Genomic DNA, 27,936 nt, shown 5'->3' with positions numbered 1-27,936 from the left:
ATAGGGAGGACCAAGGAGGTGTGGTGGTGGACTACCTAGAACTAGAGGAGGCTGGACAGTGGTTCGTGTTGCCGGAACAAGCAAGTTCTTTTCTTCCTCCTTCCCTTTACCTATGTTATATGCACCTGGATAGTCTCTAGGGTTTAATTAAGCATTTACTAAATTTCACATGTATAATAGATGCTATGTCGATGATCTATATGTGTTAAAATTTGTTCAATTACAGTTTGTGTATATTTGATCTCAGTGTGTTTCTTAAAGCATATAAAATCTGTAGAACTTGTAGCCTCTGTTTCTAGTTTCAATTGTTATAAACACATCTTAGGGATTATAACGGACATAGTTAGGACTCTTAGGGATAGTTTAAAGCCAAATAGACAGGTTGCGAATGGCTGAAAGCATTGCAGAAAGTCGCAGGAGTAACAAGGTTGAAGAAGGCTCTCGAAGGAGGAGAGAGCCGGCTCTGGAATGCAAAAAGCCGGCTCCCCCCATTATAGAGCCGGCTCTACCCTCCTAGGAGGCGGCTCAAAGTGTTTCTAGAGCCTGCTCCAAAATCTGGAGAAGGTTCTCTCTCACATATAGTTTCTGAACTTTGTTTTTACGAATAATTTTGAAACTATAGGAGTTGGGGACTGTTTGGACTGAGTCTGGGACTTCACATTATGATTAAAAAGTTAATCTTAGGTATTATTAATACCTTTAATTGATTAAAGTTTACTTCTAGTTAATGGGACAAACGGTATAAAATTACTAATTTTCTATACTGTTAACGGATGAAAGATGGATTAATTGCCTAACTAAATTTTAGCAATGTAATGGGATGTAGGAAGTTTATAAAAACCTATTTTAAATGCATGATAGGGTCCTCTATATGTATATTTTGATCATACATGCTTTGGGATGTTAATTGTCAAAATAGTAAACCTTTTCTACAATTACATGGATTACTGTTGAATTTCAATTACTAGAATAATGAAACCATTTATGAAATTATTTGGATACTAGTTGGGACTGTAAATTACTCAGTTATAATTTATATGTTGTAATTTACATGGATATGGAGGATTGTATGCACCGGTATGGGTCGGTGGCATACTGGGGACTGTTTAGCTCAAAACGCTAAGACCTAACCTACCGGATGGAAAGGATGGATTGTAAAATATTGAATCCATCAATGTGTTTACTTTAAATCAACTGACTAAGTTGAATGACTTCCTGAGTTAATTGGTTGTAGTTAAGTCAGATCAGCTGAATAAGTTGAGTGCTTATCTGGACGGTGTTTTGTATGTCTTCTCAATAAATAATTGAATGATATACTATGGTTTTGGACGGATTTTAGATATATGATTATGGTACCACGATATGAGCTTGAGTCTCAGAGTCATTGGTTAGGGTGCATATATGCAATGGATGCGTAGCTGGATATAGTAGGTAGGTGTATCTTATTAGGTCTAAGTACTCATGCCCACCTTTGCGTGCGTTTTCGCATGATGCCTTCTATTCAGGTTGAGACCCCTATTGTAGTCCAGTGAATGTCCTTAGTGTGGATATATATATACTTATGGACTAAATAGATATGTTGAGGGTATCTAGGGTGTATCTGCGTATCGAGTCACTGTATGGATTGTAGTTAGATTAGGACTTGCATGTGGGCTTGACCCACTCTCTTATTTTTCAGGTGCTCGCCAGTTCCAGGGTTAGAGCTTGGTCGTGTTGGTCGTGCAAAGCAGATACAGACTTCCATTCCACCGACTACGTAGGACTCTCTCCGTAACTTGTTGCTGGATGTTTTTTTCAATTGTTTTTATTTCAGTTTGGATTATTATTAGGGGTCCACTAGAAATGGATTCCCAAGTTGTTTAATCTATTGGAGGTTTTGAATTATTGGGATTTTATTAAGTTTTATCAGTTGAGGATTCTATATTAGTATTCATTTCAGCTTTTAATATTTACTTTTATTTCATTTTGTTATCTGTGTTCATTTGAAAATATTAATTATTTGATATTCCCTCGGGTTTGGGCCTGGGCCTGATCAACCCGTGTCTCGGATCCAAGGGGTATCACACAAACATAATCTCAACAACCAATATGATTAGTGTGAGTCGTACGTAGCGGAATGTATTTAGGAAAGTTTTACATTTTGTAAAACAGATCTGTGCCGTTTCCAACTTTACTTATTTTAGCAATTAAACAGTTAATTACAAGCAGATAAAATAAAACAAAGTATAAAGTTAGAGATGACACAAGGATTTTAGCGAGGAAATCCCAATTGATAAAATACGTCAACTGTTATAGGAAAAACCTCGTGGACTGTACAGTCCAAAGTAAACTAATCCACTATGCTTAAAACAAAGTATACCGAATTTTTAACTCTGTCTCATGCCCTATCGTTCTACCCAACATCAACTGCTGACAATCCTCTCGCTTTGCGACTCTCCGTCCAATAGCAACTTAACCTCAGGCTTATGCTTGATATTTATAGAAAAGTAGCAAGTAGATCAGGTTACATTCCACGAATGCTCCAATCCTTTCAAAGTGTGATTGCTTTTACTTTTGTTCTTCAATCGTCTGAATAATATAGAAGAAGATCTGCTTTTATCTGATCAATGTAGATACAACTGTATGATCACGATCAGGATTCGAATTCCACAACTCTAACTTAACTAGGTGAATATGTGTATGTTCTAGGAAGACAACAAAAAAATCAACTTTGATTTTCTGAGAGGGATAAACTTCCTAAGGCTTTATATGATATATGAATATTTAATAAAAGCTATAAATAAACCAATGTATATGACATAGTTTATATAGAGGCTTACAAAGTCCTATTCCTTTTGAAAATAAAGGAAATTTTGTGCATAGGACTTGAAAGGAAAGTTGGATCAAAAAGGTAATCAACAGAACAAGGTAACTAGAAAACCTGTTGCATTCAGGACTTGTGGAACAGGTTCCCAAACTTGGTACCGGCCGTTTCCCAAAGGACAAAGAGTTATTCTCAAAGTTTAGCTTTTGGAACCGGTTCCCAAATCTTGGTACCGGTTCCCACATGACAAAATTCATCCTGAACTTGAAAATTCTGTATATTTGGAACTCTGAAAATATACCATGTATATCATTGTGTCCTAAAAGGAAAACGATGTCTTAATGTATTGTTCTTTCCTTTTCGAATCAATAGTACTTTTCTCTTCTGATCAACCTCTGAATTCCGCAGTCGACGTCAAGTCTGATATGGTAACTGAAATTACAACTCGACTAGGACTTGTTTTGTTACAGAAATTTGCCAATTAAAAAAATATATCTCACAATTAGGACAACACATACCCTATCACAATCACCACCACTTTTATCAATTTAGTGCAAAACACCGTTTTACACTACTCATCTACAGAGCACTCTCTTTCTATGCTCTTACTCTGTACGCTCTCATTATTCGGCAGTGGATGATTTCGCCGACCAACCGCAACCTCCAGCAATTGACTTTGCCGATTATCACCAAGCGACAATCAAATTACCTGATTAAATTAATCACGTTCTTGTTTTGACAATTCAAAAGTTGGAGAAGGTTTTTTTTATATAAAAAAAAAAAAGAAAAAAAAGAAAAGAAAAGAAAAGAAAAAAAATCAACATCAATTAAATCACTGAAGAAATCGACTGCTCGTTGAGAAAGAAGACATTAAAGCGAGCGAGTTTAAGCATGCAGTTGGTTGCTCATTATAGTGGAGTCTAACTGATCATTTTGTGTGTTGCGCCATCTGGAGTTGGTCAATTTTGAGTGGGTTGCAGAGAATGAGAATGGTGAGATATGGAGACGACGATGATGATTTGTGAAGAAAAATTAGGGTTAATGACGGTGGCCATTTTGTTAACAAAAATTAAGGTTAACAACAAACGAAAATTTGGGGTTTAATCTAGAGCTTTTATTCATTTATTTTCCTAACATTTATATAGGTAATTTGTCATTTGAAATTATATCCTATGGAACGTGATAATCTTTTAGGGGTTTACCGTAAAAATAAAAGTTCAAAAAAATGGAATAGTTTAGAAAATTTATTGTAAAAATAAATATTCAGGAAATTTGTTGGTAAAGAAAGTAAAGTTTCGTTTTTGTTTTTTTTTTTAGCACTTTACTTTATATTATATTATTTTTATATAGATTGTAAGTTTCTAGCACAAATAACCATTCCAAACTGAAGCAATAAAAACAGTTAACTTTCATAATTAATCCTTTTAACCAGGATGCAATATCAATACATATATAATATGAACAAGATTTGCAACCTAATGCTGGAGGAGAAACTCCCCGTCATGATATGATTGGACAATAATATTAATATATTATAAAAGGGCACGATGATCTAGTAATATCATGACACATCATTCGCAGCAGTAAGAACGATGTCCCCCTCTCCATACAACTAGGAAAATTATACTATCACACTTTCTTAATGTAAAGGTGTAGCATAGGGATTCACCATGACTTGTGTCTTCTGTTTTGGTGCCACAGACATGAATGCCCTAATAGCAGGCTTAACCTTCTCAGCCATCTTCACCATAATGAAGAAAATCAACCTATAGAGAACCAGCATTCCTAACAAAATGGCAAGGTCAATCCACTTGGAGTAACCTATTTCCACTTGAAATCTCTCTCTCAGAATATATTCACCAGTGATTTTATGTGTCGCTCCGGTTTCACTACTATGAAATTTGAGTCCTTCAAACTCGTTTTTATACAATCCTTGATATGCATACTTGTGGAAGGCAATGTAGTATAAAGGGTATCTCCAGAATGTGTTAGGAAGATCATTTGGTAACCTAAAAAACCCTCCACCCAATATTAGTAGCCCTTGTAACCCTGCACCAGTTATTATGCCCATAAGGAAATTAGGCACTACACTTGCCACAATCATCATTAGGCTCTCTACCAACATCATACAAGCGAAAATCACCAAAGCAAAGTAGGTGAATTGTTCGTATCCTCTTTGAAGTCCGGTGAGGAAATAAGCAATAGATCCGGGAATCAGTGATATAAGTAACAAGTATGGCATAGAAGAAAGTGTGTTGCCGATAGCAAATGCACCTGAACCATAATGCCCATTTAATCTTTCTCTTTCAAATACCTGTAGGTTAGTGTCAAATAGATTTTAGGCATATATTCAACTAGTTTGAAGCATTTCACAAAGCTGAAATTAAAAGTTTTTAGGATTAAAGGATTTTGATGATTTTCACCTTCATATCCTCCACAAATGAAGGGAATCCACCAATGGCCATGAAAGTTAAGAATGAAGCACAAAACATAAGCATTGCACCTCTAGCCTGTAACAATGGAAACCATATACAATGATTAATTCAATGTAAAATTGATGATTAAATTGCATTGTGATCATCTAATGTTTTTACCTGTATTGAACTATAATTTAAGCCAACATTGTAGTAGATGGTGCCAAGACCTGCGGCCACTATGACATAGATACCAAGTCGAAGCCAGTAGTAGCCAATATCACGAAACATGTTCACGAAAGACCTCCTTGTAAGAACCAGGCATTGGGTAAGGAAATTAGCATGACTTCTTTTCATCAAAGCTCCACCTCCCTGAAAATGAATAATGTTTAATTAATTTAGTTAAGTACTTTTCTATTTATTTGTAAAATTGAAAAAATAAGATGTAATATGATTTGTGAATTGTTTGCTGACCTGTTTGCATATTTCAGCTACTTGCCTTCTAACTTCTGGATAACTATTTGATGATTTATATGAGTTTATAAGAGCATTAATTGCTTCCTCAGTCCATATCTTCCCGGCGGAACCTTGTTCAATGTCCTGTGTCAAAATTGTAGGTCATTGAAGCTTAAAACTTATGAAATAAACTATTAAGACTTATTATAGCGTGCTAAAAAAATACAAAATATATAATTACCTTATCGAAATCCTTGTTGATTGTTTTAAGAAAGTGATCGGCTGGATTCACAAGCGTTGGGCAAGGGAAGCCATTCAATGCAAAGAACTACATCACAAAGAATGCAAGAGGGATTAGTTGCATATGCATGCAAATTATACAGCAATGCATTATTGGACGGTCCAGATAATTTCACACACTACTGTATGTGAAATGATTATAAAACGCGTGCTATACTGCAGAGGATTCTGATTCATATAAATAAACGCTTGCAATTACCTCATTTGCTGCGCTAGCAGGGCCAAAGTAGACGGTTTTGCCGGAAGAGAGAAGACACAGATTGTGGAAGAAAGCGAAGACTTCACTGCTCGGCTGATGAATGGAAGTGATGACAGTCCTTCCATCCTGCTGATCGAGCTCTGCAATTCGTTTCATGACATAGTATGACGCGGCGCTGTCAAGCCCGCTCGTTGGTTCATCAAGGAAGAGAAGCTTAGGGTGTGTTAGGATCTCTATGCATATGCTAACTCTCCTCTTTTGCCCACCACTAATACCCTTAGCACCCCATCCTCCAATCCTTGTGTTTACACAGTCTTGCAATCCCATCTCTCTTATGGTCATTTCTGCTCTGTCCCTCTTCTCAGATTTGGACATGGAGTTTGGTAGTTGGAGCTGAGCAGAGTAGTACACTGCTTCTCTAACGGTTAAGGTTGTTATTAAGGTATCATCTTGTGTAACATAAGCCTGTATGGGTAAAAAGCAAATGAAAAATAATTAGTCTAGATATTTAGGGGAGTTATTCATAAACAATTTGTGATCGATTTGTGGAAAGACGGTCTCCAGTGGATCAAAATATTCATAAATATAGACTTGTCTATTAATACGAGTCAAGTTTGTGCTATGTTTTTCAAGCTAGTAACGACAAATGAGCCAAGCCTAAGTTCATTTGCCACACTGTTAAGATTTGTATAACCATATTGATTATTCTTTATGGTCTACAAATCAATCAAGAAAATGTTTAGATCTTAATCTTTTTCCTTACCGAGGTTCCATAAGCCAATGCTTGTTTGCAACCATTAATCAAAATCTGGCCAGCTTGCCTTATGTTCGAGCCTAATCTCCCTGCAATATGAGTTAAAGTCATGGTGTTTTTAGATACCGTAGAACCATCAACATACTGTAACACTTGTCTAAAAATAGCTCATAATTTTATTTTATTAGGTAAATACATTTCACACCCACTAATGTCTATTATGGACTCGAATATCTCACTATTTCTTTGTAGAATGAGAAATTACACTAAGTTGAATTAATGACCTATTGAGAAAAATATCTCATAACTGGTAGATCAAAGTTATATATTTTTAACAAATACACATGTTTACTCATATATTACATCATATGACTGTTTATAAATCAGTAAATCACTGTCTCTTTCGGTCTATATTCGAAGTAACAAAAAAACAAGTCATTTGTAAAGAAAAACTAGAGATAAAATTCGTCAAAACACCAAAAAAGTAATATACTAATCAATCTCTGATGATGAAAGTTTTTTGTTTTCATAGAATGTAAATTTGTGGCTATCATTGGATACGTTGGTGATTTTTCTTTTTTTCCAATTTCGTCATGTTAGCATGAAGCGCTCAATAATTTTATTGAAGCTCGATAGCAAGTCAATTTTTTTTTAAAAAAAAAAAAAACCTTGAAGTGATTATGAAACAAAATGTATGAGTGAGAGAAAAAGTTGGTCCATTTGAATTTAAAATTGATCAACAATACCTGCTTTAACCTAAAGTGCCATGTTTTTAAAACTGTGACACATGTCTATTAGTATAATATTAAAAACTAATAAACAAAAATAGCAAAGCTTATTTAATTTTTGATCGTCATGCTGGTAAATCAACCATAAAAATTTTAAAGTTGAAGCGTTTGAATGAAATAAAAAATTTATATCTTCCATTCCATAGTGTATCCATTTATCCATTGAATGTAAAATCTACGGTTTTTCATTTTGTTCAAACTCTTACTCATGCAAAAATACTAAAAATAGAAGAAAATTGGAATGTATACCAGCTAAGGCATCAAGAAGGGTTGATTTGCCACAGCCAGATGGACCCATGATAGCCAAGACCTCCCCGGGGCGAGCGTAGCCGGTGAGACCTTGAAGGATGGATCTGCTGCCATTTTTTCCGTCGGCAACCGTAACCCACAAGTCCTCCCATGTCAAGAAAACCCCATCATCCTCCATCTTGGTTTCAACTCTAGGGTTTTGCACTAAAACAGTACTACTGCTTTCTACCTCCAGTGGGTTCCTCCTAATTTCTGAGCTAGTTTTCATAGATCTCGAGCTCATGCACTGCAGTTCACTGTTGCTAACATGAGCCTGCATGGTGATATATATTTTTTGTATTTTGGCTGTAGAGAGAGAGAGAGAGGGGTAAATATTTTGGGCATGCTGCTTGTGAAGATTGGCAAGTGCATGTATATATAGACTTTCTGAGTTCAATTTGAAAAGTGAAGTGTCACAAAAATAAAAAATAAGAGTGCAACATGTGAATCAACAGGACGCAGTTAAGAGTAATGTGTATGGACAAGAAATTAACTAAACTGATGGGGATACGAAGCCAATTACATAGTGACACATTGAAGAAGATGACTGGTATATATCATCTTGGTCTAATGGGGCTCAAACGTGATTCACGTTGTTTAGGTACGATATTTAATACGTTCGGTACTAGGCAGATTCAACTCATTTCACATCAGTGTGACCGAGGAAACATTTTTCACACATACATACACACACATAATTAATTTACATATTGCATTTTTACAATATTTGCGGTTTACATGCATGCAAGTGTCATATCAAATCCTCTTCACTATATTTGAAGTGATTAAAATTGTCAATGCAGAGAATCCAAACTCAATCGGTTTAGTGTAGTATGACAATTTCTATAATTATTAAGCACAATACATATTGTTGGGTATGATTGGTCACAATTAAGAAAGTTTAAATTACATAATTGCCAAGGACAAATGTATTAATAGTTACAAACAAGCATTTTGATAACTCAAACTTGAGCTAACAATTAAAGTTAAATTGAATTTCAAACTTAATGAGAAAATTTTGAGTTGACAACTTTAAATTTGATGAATAATTGTTTAAATTCGTTAATTAAAATACTTTTATCTGGGTTCAAATGGAGCTCAATGTCTTGTTCAACAAATTTCAAGCTTGAAAAATAATGATAATAATAATAATAATAATAATCTTGTACGAAGAACTAAAAAATAAATAAATAAAGGGTTCGATATCAATGAATTTCATCAAAATTAAGGATCAGTTATTCGAAAAAAGAAGTATGATGGAATTGCAATATTTATTTGATTTTAAATTTTCTTTGAAAATTCTATAACTTCCATAGTTATAATACAATTAATTATTTTCTTTTTCTTTTTCTTTTTTTTAATTTTATTTTACCACATTAACTATTTCAAAGCCTTCCCTTTGCTAGGCCTTTTGAAATAAATGCGTGCCGCACTTTCACTAAAATGCGTATAGTCTTTTGCTATTCCGTATAAGTTTAATGTTATTTTTGAGCCATCACAAAGTATCACAAATTCTACTATGATGACGACAATAGGAGCCATTAGTTTACACAGTTGAATATTAAAATTTAAAACCTACTTTCACCGAATGCATGCATTAGTTGGTGGAAGTTAAGAATACATGAGTTTCTTGTTTTAAATTTAAACATTTTTTTTTTAAGAAAAATGTTTTGCAAAACATGACTAAGAACATTTAAAAAAAGAGGTATATTGTCAACATTGAATGTAGACTTAGATGAATAAATTTTTCTATATTACTTTTCAAAATTAACAAAGATTTGCATATTTAATTATTAATTTGTCTTTGTTAGTAAATATTCATTCCGTCTTAAATTAAGTGTCGTTTTTTAGAACGGTTGTGAGTCACAGTTCCCAAAAATAATACTTAATTTGAGACGGAGGGAGTAACACTTATTGTCCTTGTCTAGTGGTTAGGATGAATAAATTTTTCTATACTATCTCCGTCTCATATTAGTTGTCCATTTAAAAAATTTTGACTCACTATCACTTTTTATTTTGGTTATTTTTAATCATATTTTTTATATATACTTATATACTATCTATATTTCATATTAGGTGTCTATTTCGATAACCTTGACTTAAAAAAATTATGAATCAAAATTTTTGAAGTAGACAATTAATATGAGACTGAGATAATATTACTTTTCAAAATTAATAAAGATTTTCATATCTATTAATTTGTCTTTGTTAGTAAATAGCACTTATTGTCCTTGTCCAATAATTGGGTCTTACAAGCATGACTGTACATAATAACTGCAATCGTACTATACACAGTATTTGTGATGTGTCCTTCTGTAACAACTTATGGGCCTAAGCTTAAATGCACCATTTTGACTTCATCCAGATGCCCACCCACCAAAAAATAGAAAATAAAAATTAATAATATTCGTGTTTGAATTCTCTTTCTTTAATTTGTTAGAAAAAAATTAGCCTATTTGATCAAATAAGTAAATTAAAAAATAATAATAATAATTACGAACACATTTATTGAGAAAGCTGAACGCTCAACTTACGTTACCAAATAATGCCTACTAACCATTATCATACTGAAAATGTGATGTATAAGAACTTGAGACCTACAGGCACAAGATTCATGACATGATTGTAATACTAGAATAAATTTATATTGAACTTTGCAACCCTTGAAAGGTCGTGGCCCCTACTGAATGTGGACTAAATACCTTTTTTTTGTACATACATGATTTTCTATTTTTTAAATTAAACTCCCTCGACTGCTACCAAGTATGAATAATTTTCCTTATCTCAAACGCTTCATTGACACATTTTGAACATTTGACTAATGTATTTGAAATATTTGATCAACATATTCTACACACTTTACATAGAGAGCAACAAAGTAGTTTGGACTGGTGAATACCTTCTCCATACTATCCTTTTTTAAAATAACTATTCTCATCCTAGTCGAAAACCAATTTATTAAATGAGACGGAGGTGGGACACGACATAATGAGTTTTGTAAAGTTTTTTCCTAATTGTACTATAAATTTAACGAAAGTAAATAATGAAAATAAAATTTTAACTATGGTAATAATTCTTTTTGTGCTATATGAATAAAAACAAGGGAAAATTACATATAAATGGAGTCAAAGTTTCATATTTACTTAGAGACTGAGTCAAAGTTCCATATTTCTCTAAAATGGATTGCTGAGGTGGCACATGGTTTTTTACTGTTTAAAAAATTGTGATGCCTAAAATGCCCTTCCCTAATAAAAAAGTAGTACCTTCAGTTCAAAAAAGTAGTACCTTCGGAGAAAAAATAGTACCTTCGCGAGTGTTTAAAAAACATGGAACCTGGACGCCAAAAAGTAGTACCTTCAGTTCAAAAAAGTAGTACCTTCGAAGAAAAAGTAGTACCTTCGCGGAAGGGTATTTTAGGCATCACAATTTCTAAACAGTAAAAAACCATGTGCCACCTCAGCAATCCATTTTAGAGAAATATGGAATTTTGACTCAGCCTCTAAGTAAATATGGAACTTTAACTCCATTTATATGTAATTTTCCCTAAAAACAAGATCTAACTTTTTAAATAGAACTTGAGACTTAATATTATTATCCCAACATCAATATAATACATGAAAGATTTCAAATAATAATAATATTTCGTATAAAAGAATATTTAGTGATTGGAATATAAAAAACTAGAACTTGTTTAATATGTAACTAATATTATTGAATATAATATATATATATATAAAGATAAAATTATAATTTATTATTATAAATAAGATGAGAACTGTATAATCTTTTCTCGTTCTTACAAGTTTTTAATCCTACCTACACCAAGACCATTTTAATTACCACCCTACCAACCATTTAATTACACCGAAATTATTTATTTATTTTATGCGACATGGAAAAGATGTACCATGTCATATAGTGGTTGGACTTTCCTCAATAAGTTAAATAGTATGGAAAAAATGTTTGTGGTCCTTAAAGAGTTGTTGGTCTTCAATCGGTGTGTCCTTGCGTTGATGTGTTCCGACTTTACCAATACGTCTACGTCCTACAATATTAGAGACCTTGTTACCATTATACTCCGAATGCGTGGCATACAAGGGTTTAAGGCCCACCTGCCCATATTCATGGAGATCATCACCCATATTAGTGTAATTGTGTGGTGGCGTTGCTCGTTATAAAAGGCCACACCTTTAGAGCAATAGACTTTTCAAATTTATTATATTAGTATTTTTTAATAGTTACTCTAATATTTTTTATAATCACGTCAATATTTTATAGTTTTCAAATTTTAGTTATCGGGTATACTTCAATGGTACATTTTCGCTTTTCAAAAATATTAATATTTTAATATTTTTTAAATTATTAACAAAATTAATTTTTTAACTTTTTCGTAACGACTATATCATACAAAAAATTTAAACAATATAATATTTATTATTAAAAATAATACTATACAACATGAATTTAAACAATACAATAAAAATAAAAAAAACAATACAATACGACATGAATTTAAAAATAATAATAATAATACAATACCATTATTAAAATCAAGTAGGAAAAACATAACAACTAGGAAAAATAGAACAATCATATGGAATGCTTAAGATAATCCTATGGAAAGCTTGAGTTATCGCGTGAGTGTATAGATGTTAATATTTCATTTTGGCGTTCAATTAGCCATACCTTCCCGACTTGTGTTGGCATCGATTCTGGATCTTTTTGCATGATTAACATCTCTTCAGCAGTTTGTATGTTTTCAATCTCTCTTAGTTTGCTTTGAAGTTCGAGTTGTCTGATCTTTTCTTTATCTGCTTTGCGCGCCTCTCGTGCTATTTGAGCGGTTTCATGACTTTTAGATTTAGATTGATCAAAGGCTATTACATGATCAAATTTGCTAATAAAATCATTTTGAATTTGATTAGAAGATGGGTTGGATATGAGGTGAATAATAGTAGGGGTTGATATATTTATAAAGGAAAAATGAAAGGTTTTTTTTTTTTTTAAAATAAAAATAAAAATATATATATATAATTATTTTAAAAAATTCAAAAAATAGGCTTTTGTGCCAATATAGTTGTTAAGGCACTGTTTGGGTCAGCCAAACAGTGCTTAAAACGGCTACATGTAATATTTTAAAAAGTAATTTTTTTATAAAAAAAAAAAAAAAAAAGGCACTTTTCTCTATTTTTTTAAACATTTTTTGCCCAAAAAAGTCTTTAAAGTACTATTTGTGTCAGGCAAACAGTGACTTAATGGCTCTTTAGTTCAATTATTTTGAGGAAAAAGTTAAAATTTATTTATTTTATTTTTTTCTCAAGGCAAACATACCCTTCGAAATAGTATTCTGAACTAAAACACAGTTATAGACCAGAATAAAAAAATAGAAACAAAATTGATGTAGGCCCAAGAGGGTCGCGATTTTCAACGACCCATTCCACAACCCATTGTGAGGCCTAATTTTTGACAATGCTTTTGGAGAAGTCAAATATAGAAATTCGGCCCAAAATCACTGAATTTGAGGGCATTAGACCTGCTCTTAGTGATCTTCCACCTTGTTTGATTCCGAACTAGTAACGTACTAACCATTGGCAGAATAAGACAATTTTTGCTTTCTTTTTTAATGCACTGTAAGAAAAAAATTTACATTACTTATTAAACATTTGGATAGTCCAAATATCAGTGCTTTTCAAGATTTTTCTACTTCTTAAATTAAATAACATACATTATTTTCTCATTGGCCCTATAATAGTCACAATTTTTCTCCCACCAGAGATTGGTGCCATTTTTCTTTACCGTGACTCAAACTTTCAACCTCCAACCTTTATGTCAGATTTAAACCTAAATAAAATTCTGACCATTTGTCAAAAAAGAAAGAATGTTGTAAGATATCTTATAGTTATAGTAAATAATTCACTAGCTGTAAAAGAGACACACTAGCTTTTTCTCGGTAACTATATAAATAAATATTAAAGAAGGGATCATACTATTGAACTACTGGACCTTTGGTGATTGATGACATGTTCTTCTTTAAACTTAATAAAAAATGAATTTATTGAAAAAAAAAAAAATGGATTTATTTTCTTCGATCAACAAAATGGTGGGATGTTTGATCCTTTGAATAACTTTGTAATAATTGAGAATGTTCCTAAAACAAATGTCACAGCTTCCATGAAATCAAATTTGCATGCTCAGGTCACATGGATTTAACAACTAGTTAGCCACCAAATCTGACTTAAAAACTCATTCATGGTAAACAAGAGTTATTCAAAAGTTTCACTAGTAACCTATGTAGTACGGATACGGGCATGATATGACACGAATACATCACGATAAATTTTAAAAAAGTAAGACACGGCATAGATACGACTACATAATAATATATTTTTATTTTTATTTTTATACATTTATTCTAGTATTATAAAACTTTAATAATTTATCATTTCTATACTAAGAGTTGCTATGAAATGAATTAGAAAATGAAATTATATCAATATTGTAATGATTTTCATATCATATATACCATTATTTCACTACTTTGTCATGATAGTATTCATATTATTTTCAATATTATTGGGTAAGCTTGTGTTAAAAATGTCCAAAAAGTGTAAGTAAAGTATCGAAAAAGTGTCCGGAAAATGTCGACGAGGTGTCTGAAATAATAAAATTAATTTTTATTTATAGACACGTATATGAAGTGTCAGACACGTATTCGAAGAGTGTCCAAAAAGTATCGGTGTCTAACACAAGTACGACTCTTTCGTAAAAATGTCCATACTTTCTAATTAGCAACACATTGAATTCATATAAACACGAGTTATAAGATAATTAATTGAAATAGAAACAAAAAAAAAAAAAAAATCACACAATATCAAAGTTTAGCTAATTCTAACCCATACATATTAACAATTCAATAACAAAAAAAAAAAAAATTAATTAATTACATTATAATTCAACTATTTTGCTTCATGTAGAGGTGTGGAATGTGGATTCACCACCACTAGTTCTGTTTTGTGAGAAAAACAGGCATCACATTTCAATGACCTTTTCAACATGATTAATTTAGGAGCCACACGCTCCACAATCACGCCATACTATATATCCTCTAACACGTCTCTTCAGGGGTGTCTCTGATACTGTCATAATTACCCCACAAGTATTTAACTTTTTCTTTTTTTAGTCCCTCCACGTGGGTATGTGTTATCATTATATTGAGAGCATTTAAATTATACAAATAATAAAACTAATGACTCGAAAATTATACTAGAGACTTCCTTCATGTAGAGGGTTGAGGTGTAGTTGTAGGATTCACCATGACTTGTTTCTTCTGTTTTGGTGCCATAGACATGAATGCCCTAATAATAGGCTTAACCTTCTCCACCATAATGAAAAAAACCAACCTATAGAGAACCAACATCCCAAACAAAACAGCAAGGTCAATCCACTTGGAGTAACCTATTTTCACTTGAAATGTCTTTCTCAGAATATATTCACTAGTGATGGTGTGTGTTGCTCTGCCTTCACTACTACGAAATTTGAGTCCTTCAGACTCATTTTTTTACAATCCTTGATATGCATACTTATGGTACGCAATGTAGTATAAAAGGTATCTCCAGAATATGTTAAGAAAATCATTTGGTAACCTAAAGAACCCTCCACCTAAAATAAGTAGCCCTTGTAACCCTGCACCAATTATTATACCCATTAGGAAATTGGGCACTACACTTGCCACAATCATCATTAGGCTCTCAACCAACATCATAAAAGCGAAAAACACCAAAGCAAAGTAGGTGAATTGTTCGTATCCTCTTTTAAGTCCGGTGAGGAAATAAGTAATTGATCCGGGAATCAGTAATATAAGCAACAAGTATGGGGTAGAAGAAAGTGTTTTGCCAATAGCAAATGCACCTGAACCATAATGCCCATTTAATCTATCTCGTTCGAATACCTGCAGGTTATTATCAAATAGATTTTAGGCATTGCATCTAACTAGTTTGAAGCATTTCACTAAAAATTAAAAGTTTTTAGGATTAAAGAATTATGACGATTTTCACCTTCGTATCCTCCACACAAATGAAGGAAATCCACCAATTGCCATGAATGTTAAGAATGAAGCACAAAACATAAGCATTGCACCTCTAGCCTGAAACAATGGAAATCATATACAATGATTAATTTAGGCTTATGTTACTATACAATTAATAATCAAATTACATTGTGATCATCTCATGTTCTTACCTGTATTGAAGCATAACTTGAGCCAACATTGTAGTAGATTGTGCCAAGACATAAGGGTATTATGACATAGATACCAAGTTGCAGCCAGTAGTAGCCAAGATCGCAATACATGTTCACAAAAGACCTTCTCGTGAGAACGAGACATTGGATAAGGAAATTAGCATGGCTTCTTTTCATCAAAGCTCCACCTCCCTGAAAATGCACTTATATATACTATAATTCTATGGCAGTGGTATGTACACTTGAACATAAGCAATGTTTGATTAATTTAGTTATGTAATTGTCTATGTATTTGACAATTTGAAAGAAATAATAATATCTTATGATCAATGAATTGTTTGCTGACCTGTTTGTATATTTCAACTACCTGCCTTTGAATTTCTGGAAAACTATTAGATGATTTATATGAGTTTATAAGAGCAATAATTGCTTCCTCTGTGCATATGTTTCCTACTGAACCTTGTTCAATGTCCTGTATCAATGATAACTAACAATTTATCAAAATTCTTGGTCATTGAAGTTTTAAACTTAAATAATTTAGTATCAAGACTCGTTAAATTGTGCTAAGAAAATACAAAATATATAATTACCTCATCAAAATCCTTGTTGATTGTTTTAAGAAAGTGATCAGCAGGGTTCACAAAGGTCGGGCAAGGGAAGCCATTCAATGCAAAAAACTACCTCATGAAGAATGCAAGTGTGATTAATTAGTTGTGTGTGTGTGTGTGTGTGTGTGTGTGTGTGTGTATATATATATATATATATATATATATATATATATATATATATGCAAACTATACAATACTGCATTGGACAGTCTAGATAATTTCACACACTACTATGTCTGAAACGATTATAACACGCCTGTCTGTTGTACAGCAGAGGATCCTGACTCAGCTACTAAACGCTTACAATTACCTCATTTGCCTCGCTAGCAAGGCCAAAGTATACTGTTCTGCCTGAAGAAAGAAGACACAAATTGTGGAAGAGTGCGAAGATTTCGCTGTTTGGCTGATGAATGGAAGTGATGACAGTCATTCCAACCTTCTAATCGAGCTCTGCAATTTGTTTCATGACATAATATGACGCGGCGCTGTCAAGGCCACTTGTTGGTTCATCAAGGAAGAGAAGCTTTGGGCGTGTTAGGATCTCTATGCATATGTTAACTCTTCTCTTTTGTCCACCACAAATGCCCTTAGCACCCCATCCTCCGATCCTTATGCTTCCACAGTCCTGCAAGCCCATCTTTCTAATGGTCATTTCTGCCTTCTCCCTCTTCTCAGATTTGGACACGGAGTTTGGTAATTGGAGCTGATCAGAGTAGTATACTGCTTCTCTAACCGTTAGGGTTGTTATTAAAATATCATCTTGTGTTACATAAGCCTGTTTGAATAAAAGGCAAATGAAAAATAAATTCAGTATAAATAAGTAATCTAGACATTTAGGGCTGAAAATGAAACGAGTTGTTACAGTTTGGGATCGACTAGTTTGAAGACTGATTGGAATTCATTCGTTTAAGTAAACAAGTTTTTGAGCTCCATTTGTAAACGAGCCGATCTAAACATTCATAAATATAGGTTTGTTGTATATAATTATGAACTTTTTGAGCTAATGACAATCCCAAACGGAATCACAAACAAACGAGTCTGAGCTTGAATAGACTAAAACTCGACTTAACTTGATTCATTTACAACTTTATGAAGACATTTATAACCATATTGATTACTCTTTATGCTATGTTTGGTGTACAGGAATGGAATGGAATAGAATGCCCATTCCAACCATTTATTCGTTTGGTATGCAATTTAAAGTGGGAATGCCATTACATTGGAATGAAAATTCATTCCACAACTAAACCTATGGAATGGCCATTCCATTCCCAAGTAATTTTTTTTAAAAAAAATCAACTTTCCAAAAAACCCTCATGTTCCAAGTTCAAAAACCACCATTACCTTCCACTATTGTAATACTCTTAATTTTAAAAGGATAGTCTCGATATTTATTTATTTGTTTTAATTACATTTTTAATTGTTTAATTGATTATTTGACTATTTGCTTATGTGTTTAATTGAATCAAGTGTTACTTGATTAATTAACTATTTGTCTAGGTGTTATTTGTTTTATTTGTTTATTTGATTGTGTGCTTAAATGTTGTGCTTGATTAATTGTAAATTAAATGATTAAATGTTTTGTTTTATTTTATTTTATGGTTATGGTTGGTAGTAATGGGCCAACCAATTAGGTCTCATGGACAACTTGGATAGGAGGTTTGATGGGAATGGATAATTACCCATGGATTGTTGTATATGTATATATATAGATATATATGTATATACATATATAAAAAAGGGAAAGTAATTTATTAATTACTTTTATATATTTTATATATTTATATAATAAGGATATACATAGATTTTATACATATCATGTTCTAAGTTACCATTTAATATTATGGTAACTTAAGTGTTATTAAATAATTTGTTAATAAATAATGGGATGTATATAATTTATTTATTTAATAAAGATATACATAAATTATATACATAACATATTTTACATTACCTTTTTAATATTTTATTTTCTTTATTAAGTTGACTTGGATTGGGAAAAGGAATAGGGTTATTATTTAGCCTATAAATATATAACTATAGGTTGAAAAAAGGGGTTAAAATATATCACGTAATATATTTTAGAGAAAGAGAGTTAGAGAGAGAAGGAGGAAGAGAAATGAATGAGGGGAAGAATCTTTAGAGAAGAAAATCAAGGAAGAAGAAGTTTAACTTTTGATCTGAAAATTTAAGGCAAGTTCTTCTTCTATCTCTTTCTTTTTGATTCGTGTTTCTATACATACCTAGGAAATTTCAGGATGCTTAAATATTAAAACTAAATAATTATTCATGTTTAATTGGATTAGAATATAGGTTTTATGAATTTGTTTCTTAGTTGCTCTTATTGCATGAATTGATAAATTTATAAATTTGATCTAGTTTCTTTATGAATTTTTTTTTTCATATCTGTGTATTGATGGAATTTAGAAACATGCCTTAAAATCCTAAAACTAATAAAGAATAAGTTCACAGTAGAATTCTGGGTTGATTCGCGTAACAGTGCTCGAACCGCTGTTACAGTGCTCGAGCTTTGGGATCAAAGCTCGAGCCATGGATGAAAAGCTCGAGCAATTGGATGAAAAGCTCGAGCTATGGTTAGAAAGCTCGAGCCTGGAAGGAAAAGCTCGAGCAATTAGATGAAAAGCTCGAGTTATGGTTAGGAAGCTCGAGCCTTGGATGTAAAGCTCGAGCCTTGGGATATAAAGCTTGAGCCTGAAATAGGATGCTCGAGCCTTACTTGAGAAATTTTCGTAAACAGCGTTAAATAGATCTTATTTGACTTTGAAGGGTCCTGAACATAAAATAGGGACTAGGTATGAGTTTAAATAAATTTTAAATAAACTTGATCATAACGATGCTTGCTATTTGAATGTTTTAAACAAACAAATGGATTTAATCTTTTAAATTGTTCTAACAATTGAAATTAAATGTGTAGGATGAATTGGATATGAAGAATGCTTACTTGACTGTATAATAAAATATCAGCATGTTTAAGATTCAGTATGTGTAGGATATGTGATGTAGGAGGTTTAAATAATTTATAAGTCATTCCTATTTTGTGATAACATGATATTATATTATTATATTTATTCTGGATTATTTGAGGTATTTTCTTAATTGTTATATCAACTATTGAATTGTGTGGATATAGTGCACCAGTATGGGATGGTGGCATTCTAGGGATGGATTAACTTATCAGTTAAGTCCTACCTATTTTGTATAAGGGAATGGATTAACTAAAATGTTAAGTCATACTTATATTCAAGTCAGGTCAGCTAAACAAGTTGAATGACTTATAGAGGATTACTTGTAGAAGATTAATTTATACTGTTGAATGCAATTAGCATATGTCTCTATCCTTGTGTTGTATTTGGATTGTGAGCTTAATGAAAGGATTAATGACTTGTTTTGATTTATTGTGCCTTTCACATGTTGTTTAGATAATATATGCTTGATTGCTTAGATATATTGTGCCTTTCACATTATGTTTAAACAATACATGCTTAACTAGTCATCCTTACTTATTGAATCAATCAAACACACACACACACCATTTGCCCTCATTAATCACTTGTCAATGATATAGAAATGCATTGCTTGGTGGTGATCTCTAAACCCCAAGATCTCTCTCTTTCTTACTTACTCTTAATTGCATTTCTTTTGCTATCATTTTGTTTAATTTAGTTGTTCTTTAATCAACCAACCAACCAATTATTTGATCACTCGACCTACTAGCCCTAATTGTGATTCCACGACATTACTCGATCCTCATAATCCCTTGGGCCGATCCTTTCTCACTCATACTACATAGTATAGGTGTTAAGCGGTTTATAAATTTAAGTATGATACTCACTTGATACTAATTTCCAAACTCAAAGTGTTGTGCATTATTTTGTGCACACGTTCGAGTCGCATCACAGCTTTTGGCGCCGTTGCTGGGGATTTGTTGATTAGATTTGGCAACGTCGGATTTGTGAAATTGGTTAGGATTAGTACTCTTTTGATCGTGTCTTTACTTTATTTTTATTTTTCTTTTTGGTTACTTATTGTGTTGATTACTTAACTAGGTACATTGTTGGAGAAGAAGCAAGCAAAGGAGCAACCAAGCATTCAAGCAAGCAAAGAAAGTAAAAAGATAAAAATTCTAAAATTGCTATGCTAAGCTTTAAAATTTGGAGTTGAAGTGCTAAAAGACCTTTGTGAAACTTTCTTTACTCAATCCCTTAGTTAAATCGTCGACCCGCGTGGAGGCTTATTTTTTATTGTCTTGCATCATTGTTGTTAAAGCATGGGAGTATAAATTAAATGTTTGTGGAAGAAGTCTAATTGCATTATTGTGAAGGCATAGTGTTTGTCATTCTTTATGTTTCTTTGTGTTTTGCATTGTGCATGCATGGACGTAGTTCATTGAGACCAACTCTTGTCCCTCTTGATTTGCATCTTGAATCTATCGTTAGAAATCCTAGGGGAAGAGGAAGTTCAAATAGAGCCAATCTTTCAATGGACGACCATAATGATAATCATGTTGAGGACCTTGGTCACATAAACCAATAAGGTATCCTTCATCCCAATGTGCACAATGAGAACATATAAGTACCATTAGGCATGCCTAGGCCATTCATTCACCAACCACCACAACAACAAGGCCAAATTCCATATGGAATGCCAAGGCCAATGTATGCTCCACAACCTCCCATCAACAATCAAGGGATTCAAAACCAAGGTGTTCATGTTGCACCTCAAGTAGCTAATCCACCTCTTGCTTTAAGAGACCATTATGTGCCTAATGAGTATAATGCACCTACATGCATACAATTGCTTCCATTTAGAGCACATCATTATGAAATTAAGCCACAAACCATTCAAATGCTTCCTAACTATCATGGACTTCCAAGTGAAGAACCAAACAAGCATTTGGATGAGTTTCTTGAAGTATGTTCCACCGTAAAATATACGGACATTCCGGAAGAGGTTTTAAGACTTAAACTTTTTCCATTCACCTTAAAAGATAAGGCAAAGTATTGGTTTAACAATCTTAGGCCTTTTTCAATCACTTCTTGGGCAGAAATACAACAAGAGTTCTTGAAGAAGTACTATCCAGTTTCTAAAACCAATGCCATGAGAACCTCAATTCGAGAATTTTCACATGGGGATGGAGAAACGTTTCATGAGGCATGGGAACGCTTCAATGAATTGCTTAAGAAGTGTTCACATCATGACATGCCCAAATGGCAATTAGTTCAATACTTCTTTGAGAGCTTATCGGACAACTATAAGGGTATGGTTGATGCTTCCATGGGTGGCTCATACATTGATAGGCATGAGGATGACGTGTGGCGTCTCTATGAGAGCATGAGTGAAAATTCTTTGTATAGAACACTATCATCCAAGAATGGTAGAAATTCATAAGGTAGGAAGAGTGTTGGCTTACATCAAGTCGACCATTCAAATGAAATAGCCGCCGAAATGAAGTCTTTATCTCAAAGGTTTGATCAATTTTTGATTAACCAAAACTCGGCGAACCAGGTGTCTTCCTTCCCTAACCATTCTCATCGTGCATCAAATGAAACATGTATGACTTGTTTTAGTGTTCTTCATTGTACTTCTCATTGTCCTCACGGACAAGTGCAAAGTGAACCTAATGAACAAGTCAATGCGACTTTTATGAATCAAGAGAACAATCCTTATGGTACTCATTATAATCCAAGTTGGAGGAATCATCCAAATTTCTCTTGGAAAAATCAAGGAGAGAATTTAAACCCTTCCCAAGGCGGTTTTCAAATCATTAATCCCATTCTTATATCAAAAAAGGAACTTCAGAGTTTGGAAAAACATAGTTACTAATTTTTTTGACTTACGATGAACCCATATTTGAATGTGCAACAACTAGATTCATTGGTTACACAAAAAGATGTGAGTTCTATTCATGAAAAGGATATCATTAAGATTTACACACGCACACACACAAAAATAATAATAATAATAATAAGAAGAAGAAGAAATGAAATGTAAAGTAAAGTAGGGGATAAGCTAAAAAGTTGTCATAGCAATCTATGTATAACAAGTTAGACAAATTGATAATGGAAAAATATTGTTTCTTGATACCGTTGAGAACAAAAAAGGATTGAAATCAAATTAGCAAAGACCAAAATTCATTCCATTCCATCTCTTGCCAGCCTCCTGGTCAGTATAAGCTTAAGCAGCCAATTGTTGTAAGTTGTAACTTGTAAGCAACCTTGTAGATGTCCACAGAAGTAGCAAGCAACAATTAGTGATGTTAAATGGGTATAGAGATGCCCATTTAATATTTTGGTCCAAAGTGTCAAGCTGTTGTTTTAAAAAAATCTCAGATCTTTGATAAAAATAAAGCTCCACCATCAAAACATATATACAATAAACATACTGTGATTCCCTTGATTAATGGCCTAAGAGGCATAAAAGTGTCAGCTTGTATAGCACCCATTGTATAATTTATTCAATTGCATCAATCAAGTGCTCATAAAAACTATATCTGCCAATGCTTTTAAAGTGGAAATACGATTGCAAAAAATAGGGAAGAAAGAAAACAAATTGCAAATTTCTATTTCTATTTCTAAGATATCAAAATGTTTTAAATTTTTTTTTTCCATTTGCCAAAAGAAAAGAAAATGAAAAAATTTGTTTAAAGCAAATTGTAATTTATTAAACACTGAATCAACTAGTGTTATATCATATATTATAGTATATATTATAACATATATATTTGACAAAAGTATTGATTTGCTTTAAATCCTTTTAACGGGGCTTCTCATTTTCCTCCGATATCTATGATACTCTACCATTGACTTAAGGTTCTATTCCTGGATTAATTTTAATACGAGATTAAATTAAACAAGGTATCTGTCTCTGAAGATTAATTTGCATCTTAAGACTCTCATCTGAATCGAGTTCTCAAAATCCTCAAGATCTCCATTTATATGCAAACCTCAATATACTCGTCTGAATCGAAATCAATTACATGTTCTCTCACAGGTGAAATATGTTCTGAAGATCAGACAAATTATTGTCTTTGAACTGCACATTTGTTGTTGGATTTTAGAAATACATCATTATCCAAAAATCTTAATTTATTTTTGTTGAATAACCAGCTAGTGCTAAATTCGTGTGCTGGAAAGTGGAACTGTACGAATTGGGCTGGGATGAGTTGTAAAACCTGGAAATTGGAATTGGATTTTGAAATTAAGCACAAAATGATTGTAAACTGTTATGCATGTATTGATTTCCTAATTATTTAATACATAATTATTTGCTTCGCTTCAAGCTTATAAAATTTTTCCTTAGAAGTGATTGGATTGGAACAAGCTGTACCAAAATTGTAATCTAAATTTGATTCTAGCTTGATCACAAACTTTAATCCACATATATAAGCAAGTAGCCAATTACTAATTTAATCACCCCAAACCTAGCCCTACAAGAATCTCTCTCTATCTGGGCTCCACCATTTATTCTTCTTAATTAAACGCTTCCAAACTCACAATCCTCTCTCTTAAAGCGATCTTCTTCATTTATTCTCTTCCACTTACGCTCACAGTGCTCTTTCTCTCCCTCAAATTATTCAGCTTCATTCCTTAATCTATCTATGGCAGCAGCAGCAACAACAACATCAACAGAGGGAGAAGCATCCACAGAACCCCTCAAATACAAGGTAATATTAATGGAAACCCAACTTCTCTCTTCAACTAATATATATATATATATAATTATATATAGATGTCACACACACATATATGTATATATATATTAACCTCTTAATTCTCTCTTCTGTTTCTCAGACGTGGGTCTTGAAAGTCTCCGTCCACTGCCAAGGCTGCAAAAGAAAAGTCAAAAAAATACTTCACAACATTGAAGGTAACAACGCGCGTGTATTTATATATGTATATATATATATATATACATACACGCATACATATATGTGATTATATATGAGTATGTCTGTACTATCCATATAGTAATCCCTTTTTTTTCCTCACTTGGCGTAATGATAAAATTGCTCCATGTAGAGCATTCAAATTGAATGACTCTAAATAAAATAATATTTTCACATCTCTAATTTTTTTTTCCTGAGAATCACCCACTTAGCTTTCAATTCGTCTCTAACCAAGTGAAATGTGAACTTATGTCTTTTTAAAACATGGAACGCTTCTCTAGACCCGCAAGAAGCCTTGCTCGGCTAAAAACAAAGACAATAAATGGGAAAACAATTGGTTTTTTTTTTTTATTATTATTATTTTTTCATTTCTTTCTATTTTCACTCATTCATCTAGTTTTCCTCTATCTTCGTCAGGTGTTTATACTGAAAATATCGATATCAAGCAACAAAAAGTTACGGTAATTGGTAACGTGGAATCAGATGTTTTGATCAAGAAATTGATAAAGTCCGGTAAACATGCCGAGCTATGGCCGGTAAAGGTTGATAAAAAAGAGAAAGAAGCAAAGAATAAAAAAGAGAAACAAGAACAAGAAAGCAGTAGTGAAGAAGATGATGAAGAGGGTGATAGTGATAGCGGATCGAAGGACCCCAAATCGGAGGTGAAAAAACCGGATACCGGACAGGCGGGTAATCAAGCTCCGGCGGGGGCGGGTGGTGGCGGTAAGAAGAAGAAGAAGAAGAAAAAGAAAAAGAAAGTGCAATTTGGTAATACCACGGCTGTCGAGGGTGCACCATTAGCTGGTGCACATGCAGGCACAGGATTACCTACTCATAATCATGGCCCACATCCTGGTGCGCTTCCGGTTGATCACAGCCCTCCGCGCCAGTGTGGGTATTACTGTCCATCACATTACTATGTAGCACCTCCTGTATACACTACTGCAAGTTACAATACGGCGTATCCTACTACCATCTATACAGCATCGTACCAGACCTCTCAAATACCGTATAGATACGCGTACTCGGATCCAATGTATCCACCGTCTGATTTGGGCTCAAATTCAGGGCAGCCGTCGGATTCTCTTGAGGTTTTTAGTGATGAAAATCCAAATGGGTGCTCCATCGTGTGATGTTAAAAGCTAATTGGTTTTAGTATGTGTGTGTGTGTGTGTGTGTGTAAGGTTTACTTTTGTAATGGACGTATTTTTGATCGATTAGGAATGAAATATTACTAACAATTTTGTGGGTGCTTTTTTGCAGTTTTATAGCGATTTTACTTTTTACTTTGGTCAAAAAAGATTTTTTTTTTTCTTCTTCTTCTGCTTCATATGTTCAAGGTTTCAATTTAGACTAATGCCGGTATAGTTTTTACATGAGAAAAGTCATAAATTTTCATTATTTAATCATTGGATTTAAATAAATATTAAATGAATAATTTCACCTTTTACATATCTCAAAAAGAGTAATATCGTGGTAAAATAGTTGTCTTACTTTTCTTTAAATTAGCACATTTTGAATATGAAAAATAATATATAAATAATATCGTTACGTAGATCGATATTAAAGTGGTTTATCAATAAAATAAAAATAAAAAAATAATTTAAAATACCATAAATTGAAAAGGATGATAGTTTAATTTAATCAAAAGAAAGATAATATAAAATTTTGACTGAATCTCGTGATCTAGTATGAATGTTTTATTGTATAATTCTTATATAAACTTATTTTTAACGGTTAAATGCACACCTCTATATTGAAATTACTCTTAAAAAAATGAAAATTCAATATGTTGTTAGTAAAGAGAAGTTATGTCATTCTTGATAGCATTACTTTTTGACTTTACCACAAAAAAATCTACACTCACACTATGTGTCTTTCCTCTTTCACACCAGCTTTCACCTTGTTTAAAGATAAAATCATATTCATAATTGTTTAAAGAGGAATAGCATTCCAAAGCAATCCTCTACTAAAGTTTTCTGTTTTACTATTTGATTATTTTTCTAATTAGTTTATGTTGAAAGTAGATTTCAAGGAAGGGGTATCATTAGTCAAAATTTAGTTAGATTAATAATCTTCTAGGCACACTTGGATCAAAGTCACTTCATTATATATGTAAAAACACTATTTATTTGTTGAGTCGTGATTAAGATAAACACTAGTTAGGTCTATTTATTAAAATAAAATAATTAAGATCGATGGCTTGAAGTAGGATCCCATTTGAAATAATTAATGATCATAATTATTTCACTTTAACAAATAAATCAAATACCATTTTCCATATTTGACCCGAGAATATATGGGCTAAAATTATATGTCCCATACAGAAGCACACTTCTCTTTTGAGGTGATAACCCATTTCCTTCTTCTTGAATCTTGAAAAGAATATATGAGCTCTTCTTTTTTCTTCAACTACTATTAGAATTAGAACAATACCTCACACACTAAACCACCACAATTGCCTCTTTATGGTTCACCTTTTTCAACATCTAGAAAAGTTCTCTTTTTGGGGTTTTTATTCCCTTGCCTAGCTACTTCAACTTCATTTGACATCAATTCCAAGCTTCATGTTGAAGGGAACCATAGTACCATATTATATATATATGTTTTATTCTTATTCTCGATTGAGTTTGTCCACAGATTAACAAATTCAATAATTTTATGATTAATCATAATTAACAATAAAGTATATGATAAAAAAAATGTTTTTTTGACCTTGGCAGTGACCATTTGGGATTTTAGAAGGGTAACCTTTTTTATCATCGGCTTCAATTAGACAGATTTGCTTCTGCAAAACTAGCAAAATAGAGATTTGTGTCACGCGATCTGCACGAAAAATTAGTAACAAAATATTATCTTAATGCATAAGGACCTCCGAGTTTTACGACTAATGTGGTATATCGCATCACTTATTCATTATAATATTAATAAATAAATAACCTATATAATTTTTTTTAAGTGAAAATAATTGACACCAAATCAAATTATACAACACAACCATACCACACGTTAGCTTTAATAAGAAAACCCTTAGGTTTCTTATTCAGAAACTTGTAAATACATGAATTTGTTGACAGATATTTGACCAAATGGATCTTGCAATTCCTATAAAATGTATTCCTAAAGTACCCTCGTAAGGATAAAGCTGAAAGTAGAGAAAAAAAATATCTCTGCGTCAAGAG

General features: G+C 32.6%; 2 protein-coding genes and 2 pseudogenes across 2 annotated transcripts; 1 reads left to right on the top strand and 3 right to left on the bottom strand.

The window, feature by feature from the left end:
• Positions 1–4,188: 4,188 nt before the first annotated feature.
• Positions 4,189–8,376, bottom strand: LOC132294594 (ABC transporter G family member 1-like). The gene is made up of 8 exons (XM_059792503.1): positions 7,964–8,376; positions 6,936–7,015; positions 6,173–6,637; positions 5,915–6,001; positions 5,692–5,817; positions 5,398–5,589; positions 5,227–5,313; positions 4,189–5,117 (listed from the first exon to the last, which is right to left on the bottom strand). The coding sequence occupies exons 1-8, from the start codon at positions 8,280–8,282 to the stop codon at positions 4,443–4,445; spliced, it is 2,031 nt and encodes a 676-aa protein (XP_059648486.1). The 5' UTR covers positions 8,283–8,376; the 3' UTR covers positions 4,189–4,442.
• A 6,902-nt stretch (positions 8,377–15,278) lies between these two features.
• Positions 15,279–23,311, bottom strand: LOC132296009 (ABC transporter G family member 1-like; annotated as a pseudogene).
• LOC132297942 (small nucleolar RNA R71) lies at positions 21,972–22,070 on the bottom strand (annotated as a pseudogene).
• Positions 23,312–24,356: 1,045 nt separating the features above from the next.
• On the top strand, positions 24,357–25,995 carry LOC132294593 (heavy metal-associated isoprenylated plant protein 36). The gene is made up of 3 exons (XM_059792502.1): positions 24,357–24,532; positions 24,660–24,735; positions 25,172–25,995. The coding sequence occupies exons 1-3, from the start codon at positions 24,467–24,469 to the stop codon at positions 25,885–25,887; spliced, it is 858 nt and encodes a 285-aa protein (XP_059648485.1). The 5' UTR covers positions 24,357–24,466; the 3' UTR covers positions 25,888–25,995.
• The last annotated feature ends 1,941 nt before the right edge of the window (positions 25,996–27,936 follow it).

This window comes from Cornus florida, unplaced genomic scaffold (genome assembly GCF_030987335.1).
Source record: "Cornus florida cultivar Cherokee Brave unplaced genomic scaffold, ASM3098733v1 CherokeeBrave_3.0.0_Hap2_Chr02, whole genome shotgun sequence".
Classification (NCBI taxonomy): domain Eukaryota; kingdom Viridiplantae; phylum Streptophyta; class Magnoliopsida; order Cornales; family Cornaceae; genus Cornus; species Cornus florida.
The sequence above is the reverse complement of the archived record's forward strand: the minus strand, read 5'-3'. Positions and strand labels throughout refer to the sequence as shown.

Excerpts from the sequence above, each read along its gene's own strand:
- LOC132294594 (XM_059792503.1), bottom strand. The coding sequence starts at position 8,282 with ATGCAGGCTCATGTTAGCAACAGTGAACTGCAGTGCATGAGCTCGAGA. Across the intron at positions 5,818-5,914 it reads TCAACAAGGATTTCGATAAG|GACATTGAACAAGGTTCCGC; the intron begins GTAATTATATAT and ends ATTTTGACACAG. Across the intron at positions 5,314-5,397 it reads TAAATTATAGTTCAATACAG|GCTAGAGGTGCAATGCTTAT; the intron begins GTAAAAACATTA and ends CCATTGTTACAG.
- LOC132294593 (XM_059792502.1), top strand. The coding sequence starts at position 24,467 with ATGGCAGCAGCAGCAACAACAACATCAACAGAGGGAGAAGCATCCACA. Across the intron at positions 24,533-24,659 it reads CAGAACCCCTCAAATACAAG|ACGTGGGTCTTGAAAGTCTC; the intron begins GTAATATTAATG and ends TCTGTTTCTCAG. Across the intron at positions 24,736-25,171 it reads AATACTTCACAACATTGAAG|GTGTTTATACTGAAAATATC; the intron begins GTAACAACGCGC and ends TATCTTCGTCAG.